At 39.7% G+C, this 14,358-nt stretch overlaps 2 protein-coding genes across 6 annotated transcripts; one reads left to right on the top strand and one right to left on the bottom strand.

The window, feature by feature from the left end:
- Positions 1-422: 422 nt before the first annotated feature.
- On the bottom strand, positions 423-5,836 carry LOC112848306 (uncharacterized). Of its 5 annotated transcripts, none has more exons than XM_025911942.1 (5): positions 4,792-5,836; positions 3,872-3,925; positions 1,968-2,123; positions 1,628-1,723; positions 423-1,378 (listed from the first exon to the last, which is right to left on the bottom strand). In XM_025911942.1, exons 3-5 carry the CDS (start codon positions 2,070-2,072, stop codon positions 1,061-1,063), a joined length of 519 nt encoding a protein of 172 aa, XP_025767727.1. In that variant the 5' UTR covers positions 2,073-2,123; positions 3,872-3,925; positions 4,792-5,836; the 3' UTR covers positions 423-1,060. The 5 variants fall into 5 exon arrangements, 3 of the variants coding, with proteins under 3 accessions (XP_025767727.1, XP_025767726.1, XP_025767725.1); XM_025911941.1 differs by having other exon boundaries at positions 1,968-2,023; XM_025911940.1 differs by lacking the exon at positions 4,792-5,836 and adding an exon at positions 4,383-4,623.
- Positions 5,837-10,115: 4,279 nt separating this feature from the next.
- LOC100709402 (HRAS-like suppressor 3) lies at positions 10,116-11,851 on the top strand. The gene is made up of 5 exons (XM_003460478.3): positions 10,116-10,188; positions 10,391-10,407; positions 10,523-10,631; positions 10,834-11,087; positions 11,677-11,851. The coding sequence occupies exons 1-5, from the start codon at positions 10,167-10,169 to the stop codon at positions 11,770-11,772; spliced, it is 498 nt and encodes a 165-aa protein (XP_003460526.2). The 5' UTR covers positions 10,116-10,166; the 3' UTR covers positions 11,773-11,851.
- Positions 11,852-14,358: the final 2,507 nt, after the last annotated feature.

Here is a 14,358-nt window from a genome sequence, read left to right as displayed (position 1 = left end):
GACAAACAGAAGAAGACGGCCGTAGTGATCGATGTAGCTGTCCCAAATGACAGCAATATCAGGAAGAAGGAACACGAGAAGCTGGAGAAATACCAAGGGCTCAGAGAAGAGCTCGAGAGGATGTGGAGGGTGAAGGTAACGGTGGTCCCCGTGGTAATCGGAGCACTAGGTGCGGTGACTCCCAAGCTAGGCGAGTGGCTCCAGCAGATCCCGGGAACAACATCGGAGATCTCTGTCCAGAAGAGCGCAGTCCTGGGAACAGCTAAGATACTGCGCAGGACCCTCAAGCTCCCAGGCCTCTGGTAGAGGACCCGAGCTTGAAGGATAAACCGCCCGCAGGGGCGTGCTGGGTGTTTGATATATATATATATATATATACACATACATATATATACATATACACACACACACACACAGGAAAAAAGAACCATGTCAGTTCAACATTGTTCACAATGATTTATTTTAAACAGCTTTTTTGTGAATCACACATTTAGCAGATTCCTTCTCTGAACACAGTGAGCTGAAATCTGTTCTACATTCAGTGGATAAAACCTGGATGCTAACAACAAGAAAAATGTACCTGCCATACAAAGAATAAAAGTGGCTCAAGTGAACGCAGTGCTTTGCCTTTTCAGAAAAGGTCAAATGACAAAAATAAAATTAAGATCCCAAAAAAATATAAATCCTGAAAAAAAAAAAAAACATTTGCACTGTGACATAGTTTTTAACATCTTATTTTTATTCCAAAAAATTTGGGAAGATTATAACTAAAGAGTGACCAAAAAACATCCATAATTTAAATAAAAAGGTTTCAAAAAGGATTGCGCTAAAAAAACAAAAACAAAAAAACAAAACAAAAAACAAAACATACAGAAGATACTCTCCCATTTACACCTTAATGTGAATCTGGAAAGTTAATACAAAAACACAGTTTATGGTCCAAACATTATTTATGAACAGGAATGTCAACACAATGTAATGCCGCAACTGAACCTTTTGATGAGCATTACATGTCACTTAACAAGTCTAACACTTTAAGAACAGCCCTGTGAAATTTTGTCTACAATGAACAGAGGTCATTTTTCAGTCTTTGAACCTTGACAGAAAGGTTTCCTGGATCCAGCTCCTTGAACACTTTTTGAAATGCTTCAAATGTGCATTTGAAATTCTTGGGGTATTTCAGATCCAGAGCATAGCACAGTCCCAAAAGATAGCAACAGGCTTTGCTCAGATTCCCAAGTTTGCCCAGAACAGTAACGCCTTCAATAACAATCCCCACATCAGTAGGCTCGCCTGACCTGTCTTGATTCTGCAGCAGGTAAATCTTCATCACCTCCTCAGCCAAAGCCTCTTCAACAAAGACAGCATCAGCACCGTCCTTTAAAAAGAGAAACAACTGTTTTAAGCTCACATATTTCCAAACATTGAAACAAAAAGTTTCATTTGTATGACATCACCGGTACTCATAATATGTGGACACTGTGCTCCAAAATCTTTGAGCAAATGCTATTCTTTTGTATGCTTTGAAGTGGTTTTTTTTCTTTAGAACAGTATCTTAAAACTTTTCTATGATCTCACAAGCTAAAATAAACTACTAATATTCCTAAAACAGATTTATTGCACCAACCTCAAAGGTTTTGATTAAGGCACTTGGATCCTCTCCCAGATGGTCAATGAGACATCTGATGATGACTTCTTGTTTTTTCTCGATGGAATTTCCACTCTGTAAAACAGGAAGTCTCAACTGAGGCAAAATTTGCACATTTAAAACATGACTTACCATTTCTAGCTTAAACATAACTATTTTTTTTCTGTTGTTGACCTGTTTTCACACCCACCATCAAGGTAAGAACACCTGTGGAGCTAAAATATTGAATAGAAACCTAAGAAAAGCCGTTTTTAGTGGAAGGGCCTCTTCAATGCTGTGTTGGAACGTTTTTGTGGTTAGAAAATGCAATCTTCCTTACCTGAAGCAGAAGGTTTAACTGTGCCCTGTGGTGTTGTCCAGCAGCACCTTTCTTGGCTTCAAACAAGGACAGGAGTTTGGATGAATACAAGTCCAACGACGACATGAACTTTGGTTCAAGGTTCAGGGTCGTGATCCTATGAAACTCTGCACTGACCTGGATGGGAGAGGACAAAAAACAAAGGACAAAAAATCTGAAGGCCAAAATTCTGATTCAATCAAAAAAAAAAATCTTTAAGTGGAACTACCATTTTTTGCAACCTGGACCTTATTTTCTAACATGCAAAGGATTAATTTACTCATCCAGACATAAATCCATATAAGTGGAGTTGTTCAGTATGCAGACTAAAGCCTTAACATAAAGTATTATTTTCCAAATTTCAAAGTCATCCACATAGAGAACAAGGGAAATACTTAAGTCCTCAATAGCACAAAGTTGGTTTTGCTTGAAATATTGTCCATTGTGGAAAGAGGATAACTGTGAAGTGTTCAAATGTCTAGTTAATATACTGTTAATATCTTCTTTACTCAGTAACAGCTGCAAGGACTGAAGAATAGGCACATACTGAAAAGTGGAATTCTTTTCTGGATCCAAACAGTATTCTACTGGTTCAATAACACAGAAGTTTTCCTTGAAATATTTCTGTCTCTTATATCTTGAAGCAAAGGGACCATCGGGACTAAGGGCTGCACATAAAGGACTACAGTGACATATTTTTTCAGCCAATTCACTGACAAAAGACTGATCAATATTACAGTTATTCTTAATAAGAATATCACTTATTGACTTTGGAATATACTGAAGTGATAATGTGCAAATATAATTGAGCTGTTCCACCAAGTCATCCACACATTTACCAGAAACATTATAGATGCTTTCCAGTTTTAACAAGAGCACACCAATATTTTTCAAAATTTCATTTGTTGTTTCCCTTTCACAACCAAGTTCAATGGTGACATCCAAGTCCTCGTGATCTTCTAATTCCAGTGCTGGTAAGAAGATTTCATTAGATGTACTGACAGTTTGCTTTGAAATCAAGTTAGTTTTAAAGTGCTTCCATGAACAAAATCTGTGCTTTCGACTTCTGTGAGTCGCATAAGTCCCACAAATGTTTGTCTTAAACTCACAACCATCAAAAACACACTATGGTTTCATGGCTTTTCAAATGGGAATTTATATGTTGAAAATAGTCTTTTGTGTTTGGGTAAAAAGAGTCACAGATTTTACATCTAATAGTTGGAAGGACCTCACACTCTTCCGTTTCATGCGAACTGTGAGACCTAGACAAGTGTGAGCGTAAGGCACCCCATGTCTTAAAAGAGCAAGGACAATTCAAATGAAGACAGGGTATGGAATAGCCATGACCAAATGTACCATGTTTCACTCGATAATGTTTGAGTAGTGACACTTTTGATGACTCCTCATGTTTGCAGAGTTTACACTGCCATCTCATCACCTGTGACCTAAAAAATTGTGAGAAAATATGTCTCACAGTATGAAGATGACAGAATGGTGTATAACCATATTTACATAGTTTTTGTATGATTAACTGATTGAATAACCAATACTCACTACCAATTCAGGTGGAGGATACAACTTACAAATAAGTCAACATGGAACAAAGTACAATACTTAACCACATTGAAATAATCTGAATCACATCACCACGCTGTATAAATAAAAAGATAGTATGGTGACACTAGATGACAGACCATGAACTCATCAATATATTTACCGAACTGAAAAATTCTCAAAATTTAGATTTGGCATTTGTATGACTAAAATAACCCACCACAAAACCAGTATAAATATTTAGGTGGTATCACCATCCACTACTCAGCTTGTATAAAACAATATCATATCATTCCAAAATTTAACACATCAAGTCCTCTGAGTAAAATTACCTGCTTTACTTTGTAGTTGATGCAGATTTTTTTCTCCTGGTGGTGAAGATGGTGCTGAAAAAATACAAATCAAAACTTTATCATTACAAAACATGTCACTGAGTAATCTGCCATAACATCAATCTCTTATAAGAATTTTTAGCTTGGATTGAAATAAACATTTATTTATGTAAATTGGGAATAACTATACTGGAAATGATGGTACTTTTGGCTTGACCCAAAGGACCAAAGCTTTTTTTTTTTCATTATTTTCTGGGATCTGAAAGGAAGTAGGGCCCCGAGTCTAAATTTACTTAAGTCTTAATTTACATAGGCCCCATTTGGACTGGCCCTGGATGAGGTAATCTGCTGACCCGGGCGGTCCTCTCAGCGTTCTCTCAAAAACTGGCCCTGTTCGGGACAAAGCTGAAAGCAGCGTCTTATATGCTCTGAAAGCCCCCACATAGAACAAGAAAGCTAAGCAGCATGGTTGCTGCTATGAACTGTTCCGCGGGCAGGTCTTCTTAGTTACCAAAGCCATTGATGACGTCTGTTCATCTCCTCCTGAACAACCTGACAGAGTGAGTCAGGCCGCGTGACTACCGCAGCTCCCGCACCGCGACTCAACAGGGCCATTTTCTAGAAATGTCTGAGCACACCTGCTTTCACGTGGTTCCTAAAATGCCCCCGATTAAACGGTCAGGTCGCTGGTACCGGGACATTCCGGTCAAATTACCCGGAACGCAGATAGCGACTCAGAACGTAAAAGGATAAAAGGGCACGGTTTCCCGCCGCCTTGACTGGAAGACGGGTTGAAAACTTAAATTAACGTGCACAAACACACTGCGAAAAGTGAGCCACCATGACAAACGCTTTCTTCAAAACATGTTATAAAAGAACGGTGTGGATAAAGACAGCTAATGTAAGAATTGGTCACTTACCTGAAAACGTTACCAAGTCTGCAGTGGATGTGTGTCTGTCTCGTTCAACGTGCAGAAAATCTCCCATGAGGCCATGCTCCTCGCGTGCGGTACATGCCAAAGGTCATTAGTCTTACTCAAAGTTTTAAGTTAGTACTGGGGGACAAAATTATATTGATTTTGAACCATTAATAATTAAAGTTCAAGACAATGATAAGTATGAATACCAGTGTCTCAGTTATTTTGAGTACTTTCTATGAGATATATTGAGTAGATTTAAATAATGCACCCTGTGTTTCAAATACAGAATTTTTTCTTTTAAATAAACTTGACCAAAAGAGCTCAGTTCAACTCAAAAACTGGTGTTGAAAATTTAAGCATTCTTTTCAGTATTTTCAACTCAAGATAACACTTTTGTGATTTTCAAAGATTTAATCAAGGTCATCTAACTTAGAATTATAATGATATTTACTAAGCCCCTGAATAATTTTTTAGGGTGCAGTAATATCTGCTGTAATAGTTACACCTTGATTAAATCTAACGAGTGTCTGATACCAAAATTGTTTACACAGAGTTTGTGTACTTGTAGAGTGTTCTTGCTGTAGCCATTACTGTTCTGGGACTATCCACCATTTGACCCTAGAACTGAAGAAGCTTCTCGGAGGAGAGGTGAAACGTCTTCAAGTAACTTAAAGAAGTCCAGACGCTTTTCTTTCCAAGCTCCTTAGACCTCAGGAAGGGCCCGTCCCAGTACCTGGCATGCTCTAACCAAGAGCTGATAAACTCAACCGGCCAGACACTGTGCCTGGGCAGCCAGCAGGGGGCTGTCCCGGGGACAGGTGAGAGCCGCCAGAGGAGAGGATGGACACAGTGTCAACGTCCTCAGAGGCAAGGCCCAGAGGCAAGACCATGGGAGGGAGCCATGGGAGGGGCCCGGTAAATAGCAACAGGGGAGGGGACCCAGCCCCCACGACGCGACAGCTCCCCAAAAATGAAGCCAAAACGTCTCTATCGCCCCCTGGTGTCTGGCTGCAGTATAGGTCATAAACCCCGCCTCCCCCATGTTAGTGGATGGGACTGGGGTCAGACTAAAATTAATTAATTCTCCTCAGATAATTTTTTTCCAAAGATTCTTTCTTTTGTTATCAATAGTTCTCATCACGCTGATTGATGTCCAAGGGGTCTCCTTTCCCATAAGTTTGATTCTAATTCCTACCGCGGTGATGTTAAATTGGGGTGAAACGTCATCATAACAGCTTTGACTGCAGTCACGGAGAAACTTGCGTATCTGTGTTCGGGAATAGCAGATAGAGCGTAGACTCTGAGAGGAGGGCCAGCGTTTACGCTACGAAAACACGACCGAGTGTTTTAACCTGAAAGCCTGAGGTGTTCTTCAGTAAACTGGACTACCCGACAGAAGGACCCGAGGCCCCGCTGCACTTTTTCGGTTCGTTTAGCTGTGCAGGTGAATGAATTTACTAAAGAAATCAAGAGAAACGTTCCGGGCTGCTCAGTCACTAATGACTGTTACTGTACTTTTATTACAAGTATTATACTGTAAAAGCAACAGGCTGCACGCTGCTTCAGCTCCTGTGCAGAGCTGAATATTAAATATGTGCAAACAACAGCATGTTTTCAGTCTCTTGCCACATCTGTAAAGACAGTAACATCTTTTTTAAAAGCTTGTACTTCAGTAACTCCTCATTAATCAGGAACTATGGATTAAAGTACTGTAGTGTACTGTAATACTGAAAAAATGTAAGAGAAGAACTTCAGATCCTGAGTGTGTGAGGACAGAAGAATCAGCTTTATTTCAGTTTTGAGGGATAAAATTTATATTTGAGTTTGATGGTTCTGTTCTCTTTGTGATTACAGGAGCTGCCCTCAGATTCAGACCTCAGCACCACCCAGTGACAGCAGACAGATCATCCAACATGTTCACATGTTAACTGCAAAATGAACTGATGAAAACAGTACAAAAAAGTACCACATGTGCTGTAGTGAAAGCTGCAGCTTTATTGATAAAGTTAAAGAGAAAAAAACAAAAGGATTAATCACTCATGTAACTGTGTCACTATATATCAGCATTAACAGGACCTCAGTTTGGTGTTTCACAAAGCTGCTGATCTCAGACCTGCACAGCTTCCGCTTTAAACACTTGATGTACTCAGCTGCATGAAGAGCACGTTTGAGTTTCTCTGACACAATTAAATAAAACCTGATGAAGGTCAAAGGTCGTCACTTGTATGTTGAACTACAAACTTGTCATCTGGAATTTTTTCACAGTTTTTTGCAGATAGTGTGTTATTTACCATAAAGTGATTCAGAGTTATTCATACCAGAGTAACCAGAGAGGATCATATATTTTTAAATATATAACTTTCTACAGGACTGAATATAATATCTTTATGTAAAAGTCTGGAGCCTCTGGGGAGTATCCGAGTATTTATAACATTACACAAACCAAAGGTCTCCATCACAGTGTTCATGAAATGCTGGGTTTATCCATCTCCTGGGGCGGGCCTACAGAGGAGTGCTGAAGATTTCCCTGTGAGGGAGCTGCTGGTGAAGATCTTGAGTCCTGCTTGATCAGTGCGATGAGCTTCAGTCTTCCTGGTGTTTCTTAAATGATGCCTCTCTCAGTGGGTCAACAGAACTTCTGGCACAGGACAGCTGTGATGAAAGAAAAGGAAGAAGTTTCTCCAAACCTCTGGACCCAGGAAACCCAGCTTGGTCCTGATGGTCTCCCTCACTAGTTTCTCTCCAGGGTGAATGTAGCTGTGGATATAATATGGACTCTATTATTAAATGAAAAGAACAAATTAGACTACACTACTGAAACGTTCTGCTGATGTTTTTAAAGTCTCCATGTTACCAGGCTGTAGAGGGCTCTGAAGATTTAAACAGTTTCAGATCCATTACACTCACAGTCTTATGTTAAAATCTCAAAGGACAGCATTATATTTTTGATATTAACAGTAACTCTGTAGAGTGTGCAGATGATCTCATCACTGTGAACATAATATTGTGTTTCATTAAATATTATTCAATGTGTGCTGTGCCACAGTGCACATGACAGTAGCAGGCCTTAAGTGAAGATCATTTCTTTAATCTTAATCCAGCATTAATAACAAATTACACTGTAAGGAAATCGCAAAAAGTTAAATCTGTTCTGAACAGAATCAGCTTTTTGAGATTTCCTTACCTTGATGATTGAGCACGCATCAAGACAAACTGTAAGTTGTGATTTCTTTTAAAACGCGACTTCAAACCTGCAGCATTTAACCCGCTGCAATCACTTCTGGCACTGCACTTCATTCTTCCTTCTTTTCCCTTCAGTGGATCCTCGTCACTCATGAAAAACTGGAAGTGAAACTATTCTTACTGTGTTTTTTTCCCCTACTTGGCTACTGTGACCTGCTGTATGATCACAAAGCTTTTACAGCGACTCTGACACCTTCCTAAAATAAACCGTGCAGAGCAGATTGGGTATCTAGTTTCATTTTTCTGAAAGCAAATATAGATGTTGGCCCCGCCGACCTGGTGGGTGTCTGGGAGGGGTGCGATCCTAAATGCTGCAACTGTGCATTAAAATAAAGAGGCACACAAGCTTGTTTACAACTCTGACTGCAGGATTTATGAACAACAGAAACTCATCAATCACTTCCAATGATAACCAGCATGGCAGATGTTGATACACTGTCACAAAGGGCATGAACAACTTCAGTAACATGACAACTGAAGCATCACAGAGTGAATCTCATGACCATGAATGTTCACAGTCACCATTATAACAATATCTGTTCTATGGCCACAATAAACCAGTATTTCATCCACTTATGCAAACATCTGCATCACCAAACACAATAAACTACAGACTCACAGCAAGTGACTAGCAAATAACCATTGATATAAATCCCATTACTGAAACATGAGAAGATTTCTTTAAAGATGAAAATCACCCAAAATATCACATCTGGTACATGAACATGAGTGTTACCTGGATCCCAGCACAAACCAGTCCAGCAGTTAAAAATAAAGAATATTGGATTAATGTGAGTTAAAATTCACATTAGAAATAAAAAAAAATAGTGATTGATAAAAGATGTTTATTGTATGTTTTACTAAAGTTAAAAACGATGCATAACAAAAAATAAAGGTTCACTGTGTGGATGATGTGCTGCATGAGTTAAAGTGTTGCTCATAAGGAAAACATGAGAAACACTTTAAGTACACAGGTATGTCTTTCAGTTTTGTTCTACTGCAAACTTTTAATTTCACTTTTACACTGACTGTGATGATGGGCTGGTCCACGTGGATATATAGCGCTTTACTCTGAGGACTCAGAGCACTTCTCTCTGCAGCACTGACTTCAGCAGGTGAGTGGAATGAAACTCAGACTTATCTCTGCACATCACACAAACACATGCTTCACTCTATTTGAAGGTCCTAAGTAAATATTTGGTTTTACTTCAGATCATCAACTTTCAAGTCAAAGTTATAAGATTTCTCTGCTTAAATATAAAACATTACCAGGAACATGATAACTCATAAAAGTTATTATAAAGCATAATAAAGTTATTGAATTGTGTTTATTTTCAGGAGTTTCAAAGTGATGATAAATGCTTTTAGAAAGATTTACGTTAAGTCTTAATAAGCTTTTTTGATGGTGGACATTAGTGGAGTTCAGGAACAGCCACCGATATTTCATTCTCATATAAAATTTCCTGTAAGCTCATCTCCATCTCTGCATGTCGCTCCGTCTTCATCAGCTACTCTTCTTCTTATTTTGCTCTCAGTGGTTCTTTTTCACTGTGAGAAAACGTTGTTCTGTGGGAGGGAAAAATTTCTTTCCTTTTTTTAAACTTCAGAATTATTAACTTCCGGTTTCATTCTTGAATGCATCAGTTATGACTTCAGAATTTCAGCTGGTGAATAAATGAAGCCCACACTGGGTCATTTCAATCTCAGCTCTGAATTATTTGTCCTTAAATCACAGTGTGATGAGGCAGACATTTGAGATGTTTCCACTGGCACTGACAGGGATGCTAATGAAGTGTGTGTAATGTAATGTATACTTCAATAATCCCTGTAGGGAAATTAGTCCTCTGCATTTGACCCATTCACTGAGTGAAGCAGTGGGCAGTCACCAAGGTAGCGCCTGGGGAGCAGTGTGTAGGGACGGTACCTTGCTCAGAGGTACCTCAGGGTAGCCTTTCAGTGGATTCAAACCCCCAACCTTCCAATCATGGCGCGACCACTTTACATACTGAGCTAATTGTGTTTTTGTGTGCGAATGTGTGTAAAACTGTTACAGTTAAACTCAAAATGTTCTTTGTTTCACCAGGTCCATTAAAAGGTTCAGTTCATCGTTTGTTTCTACGTTTGGAGACATCATGGGATCATCATCGTCTTCTTGTGAGTCTGTAACTGTTTCTTAGGATGTTGTCATTTCTCATTTGCCACAATTTACTTTCATGATTTCTGAAAAAGACAGAGAGGGAACTACTTATTGCCAAAATATGGTTCAATTAATCCAATAAAATAAAAAGCAAACATTTTCTCTCTTTCTGATGATCTGTACTAAAATTATTATTATTATTATTATTATTTTTTGCAGATTCTGGAGGGAATCAGGTAAGTCAGACCAGTCAGACATGAAGACTGTGACATGTTACTGAGACTGGTTGTAAAAATAATTTAATTATTTAATTGCAGAATTTAATTTGTTTTCCTTATTTTCTACTCCCAGAATGACAGGGAGCCAGAGCTCGGGGACTTGATTGAGATCTTCCGTGACAACTATGAGCACTGGGCTGTGTACGTTGGTGCTGGCTTTGTTGTTCATTTTGTAAACCACTGTAAGTTTCAATCCTGACCTGCTACCAAATATCAGCTGATCTAACAGCCCACATTCATTCACTGTGTAGTTTTCAGACCACAAACAATATGTTTTTAGACTAGACTGTCACAATGATCCACTTACCAGAAATTAATAGGTTTGCATTCAGTGAAGAAACTCTTCATAAGCCGTTTTTATTTTCCTCTGTTTTGTCCTGAAAGCTGGAGTCTCCAGCGGCAACCCTGTCCAAGCTGAAAATGGCACTGTGCGGAAGGAGAAGTTATGGGATGTGGTGGGAAAAGATAAATGGAGAATCAATAACAGCATGGACAGGAAATATAAGCCACGCCCAGCTAATGTTATAGTGGAGGATGCTAAAGCAATGGTGGGCAAAGAACTTGGATACCACCTTGTCGAATATAACTGTGAGCACTTTGTCAAAGAGCTGCGGTGCGGTGTGGCCGAATCACTGCAGGTGGGTTAAACCGTGTTTCTGCTTTTCAGGAAACAGTCTTTATGGAGCTGCTGTGAAAAAATGAAATAAAAAAGGCACCAATGTTAGTCTGCTGCTCATGGAAGAAGCAGCTTTACATTATTAGGACAAGTAACAAAACCAATAACACAATCATTGTGGTGTGTGATATTTTGTCAACTAAAACCAGATCATACATGACACTGATGGCAATTAGTTATAATATTTAGACACATGAGGGTGAAGCACACACAGAGAAATGGATTTACTGCAGTTATAAGCTGATAACCAGCAGAGCTGTGAGGGGCTGCTACTCAGATTTCACTTGTTTTGACAATTTTGTATTAAAAAGTTTCTGACAGGTGACCAGAATTATTGATGGCATAATAATTTAAAGAAATAAAAATTCCCATAGTCATAGTAATGCACCATGAAAATGATCGGCATGACCAACAGCTGACAATGCTCATTCACTTGTTCATGTGTTTTTACTAATATCTCAGAGTTGCTGAAAGTTTCAGTGGTGACTGATGACAATAATCTGCTCATAATGTTCCTGCAGAAAAACTAAAAGACGTTTTTCCTCCTGCAGGTGGAAAAACTAGCAGCAGTCGCACTCGTGGGTGGTGCAGGCGTTATCGGTCTGGCTGGCGCTATGGCATCTAGAAATAGACCCAGCCCATTTTGACTTCACCTACTGATCGTGATTCCTGCTGTTCATTCATTTTAAACAAATCATTTTGAACAGTCTGGAGCTGCTGTTTCTCACACACACACACACACACACACACACACCTGTTACCAGGACTGCGCTCTTCTGGACAGAGATTTCCGATGTTGTTCCCGGGATCTTTTGGAGCCACTCGCCTAGCTTGGGAGTCACCGCACCGAGTGCTCCGATTACCACGGGGACCACTGTTACCTTCACCCTCCACATCTTCTCGAGCTCTTCTCTGAGCCCTTGGTACTTCTCCAGCTTCTTGTGTTCCTTCTTCCTGATGTTGCTGTGATTCAGAACTGCTACATCAACCTCTACGGCCGTTTGCTTCTGTTTGTCTACCACCAGAAGAAGACGACGAATAAAGTAGTTGAAGCGTATAGAATAAAATGCTGTATCAATGTATGATTAAAACGTGACTTGTTAGTGTTTTGAGGTCAGTGAGACTAGATAAGTGTCAAAAATCAAGGCTGTAAACAAATGTTTGAACTTAAATCAAAGAAAAATGAGGCTGAATGCAGCCGCACTACAATAGGTTAACTGATGATCAGGTACATGATTCCCCAAATGCTTTATCTTAAATTTAAAAGAACTTGTCATCAAAATGTAATATTGACAACAATCAGCATCAATATTTCTGCACAGAACAGAGCCATGAGTCCATTTTCCAACAAAGAAATCCAGTGAGAGAGCGATGGCAAGCTAGCAGATGATCTCTGAGACTGAGGAAAAAGACCAACAAAGTCCCGCTGAGGGAAAAACATGAGAAACAGAGGCAACTGGAAAACCACCGGCAAAACAATCAGTCAGCGAGTTAGAGCCAGAGTTTTATTGCTGCATGTTACTGATTGAAAATGTGGGAAACCCACCATCTCCAAAATAAAAACAAAAACTGTGGGAAACCAGGAGGAAACCAAAACTCTGTAAACACACAATAGTAGACAAACACACAGACAGGAGACAAAATATAGAGGTGTTGTTCAGCACTGGAGGGAGGGCGACCACGACAGATGACACCACACGCTCTGCACTGCATTTTTGATCTTTTGGAGATGAAATAAATATTTTATAACACAGTGGGTTCATTCTGAGGCAGGAAAAAGCTTTTATTTGTGTACAAACCTTCAGTGATCCATGAATGAAACTGTGTCTGAGAATAACAAAGTTTGTTTTATGGATGACTTTTGTAACTGACAACACAGGCACGGCTTCTTCAACACGGGGCTTTGCTGCATTTATTGAACGCCGTGAAAAATAAAACACAAAGGCTTTAAGCACTTCAGTCCAGGGGTGATTCTAGGATCAGAGCTTTGGGGGTGCTGAGCACCCAGAGAGCTGTCCATCCAGGCAAGGTAAACTTTAGTCGTCATGATGAGACTTCTTCCCTGTCTCTGTCAGTCGCTGCATCTTTAAATGTCTCCAGTTGTCCAGTTGATTGTCTCTTTGGTGCATTTAAACCCCTGTTCCTCCCTGTCCTCGTCGTCTGTTGTCTTCATCTCCATTATCAGTCATCATAATTTTACCACCTCTGTGCGAGTCTGCAAATTTCTTTATTAAATCATGAGATTCTTAAATTCATCAAGTCTCTGTGTGCCTGGGTCCTCGTCACAAAACATGACATCACTGTTTTGTGCATTTTAACACAATTTAATCCCACATTTGTGAAAGAAAAGCAAAACACTTTTTTGAAAAGTCTGTAACAAAACCATCAAATCAGAGAAAGGTTATTTAAATGCTGCAAAAGAAGAATGGACTGGAATTTTAAAAAATACATATTCTAACCTTAGTTACTGCGGGAGAATAATGAATGATGCTCACAGTGAGTAAAAAGTAAACTGAGTGCATTTTTTGGACAGAGATTCACTTTTAATGTGTGTGTATAATATAATACAGACACATAAAAAATACACTCCAAAAATAGAAGAGTCCTTGAAATGTACAAAATATTATTAAAAAATTTGAAAAATGGAGACACCTTGGCCTATGGTACAATGTATACAATGTATGAAAAGAGTGCAGATACTACTATGGCTCTGCAGATTTTTTCTTTTCTTTTAACCTACCGGTATGTCGCCTCACCTTGAGGTTGGCAAATCTGTCTATCACATTTTGGTGGTCAAGTCTCTCAAGCATCTCTTTCTCAACTGACATCACAGCCAGGTGCTGGAGTCTGCTTTGACCCATGGTCCTTCTCAGCCAGGTATGGAGCTGACTCAAGACACTAAAAGACCTTTTACAGCTGCAAACTGGGTTTGTTAGGGCAACCTGAATAAATGGTAAATGGCCTGCATTTGTATAATGGCCTTTATTTGCTACATTCAGTCATTCACCCACACACTGGTGTAGCCACAGCTGCCCTGGGGTGCACTGACAGAGGCTGCCGGACACTGGCGCCACTGGGCCCTCTGACCACCACCAGTAGGCAAACGAGGATATCTTGCCCAAGGATATTTGGCCTGCAGCCTGAAGCAGCCTGGGATCGAACCACCTACCTTCTGGTTAATGGCTGACCTGCTCTGCCACCTGAGCTACAGCCACATAATATATACAGTTTTC

This window comes from Oreochromis niloticus, linkage group LG12 (genome assembly GCF_001858045.2).
Source record: "Oreochromis niloticus isolate F11D_XX linkage group LG12, O_niloticus_UMD_NMBU, whole genome shotgun sequence".
In the NCBI taxonomy this organism is placed as follows: domain Eukaryota; kingdom Metazoa; phylum Chordata; class Actinopteri; order Cichliformes; family Cichlidae; genus Oreochromis; species Oreochromis niloticus.
The sequence above is the reverse complement of the archived record's forward strand: the minus strand, read 5'-3'. Positions and strand labels throughout refer to the sequence as shown.

Bases quoted from the DNA above. Each gene is read 5' to 3' on its own strand.
- LOC112848306 (XM_025911940.1), bottom strand. The intron at 1,724-1,967 runs GTAAGGAAGATT...CCTGTTTTACAG, and splicing joins AGTTAAACCTTCTGCTTCAG to AGTGGAAATTCCATCGAGAA. The intron at 1,379-1,627 runs GTTGGTGCAATA...CTCTTTTTAAAG, and splicing joins CCTTAATCAAAACCTTTGAG to GACGGTGCTGATGCTGTCTT.
- LOC100709402 (XM_003460478.3), top strand. From the start codon at position 10,167: ATGGGATCATCATCGTCTTCTT. The intron at 10,632-10,833 runs GTAAGTTTCAAT...TTGTCCTGAAAG, and splicing joins TGTTCATTTTGTAAACCACT to CTGGAGTCTCCAGCGGCAAC. The intron at 11,088-11,676 runs GTGGGTTAAACC...TTCCTCCTGCAG, and splicing joins GTGTGGCCGAATCACTGCAG to GTGGAAAAACTAGCAGCAGT.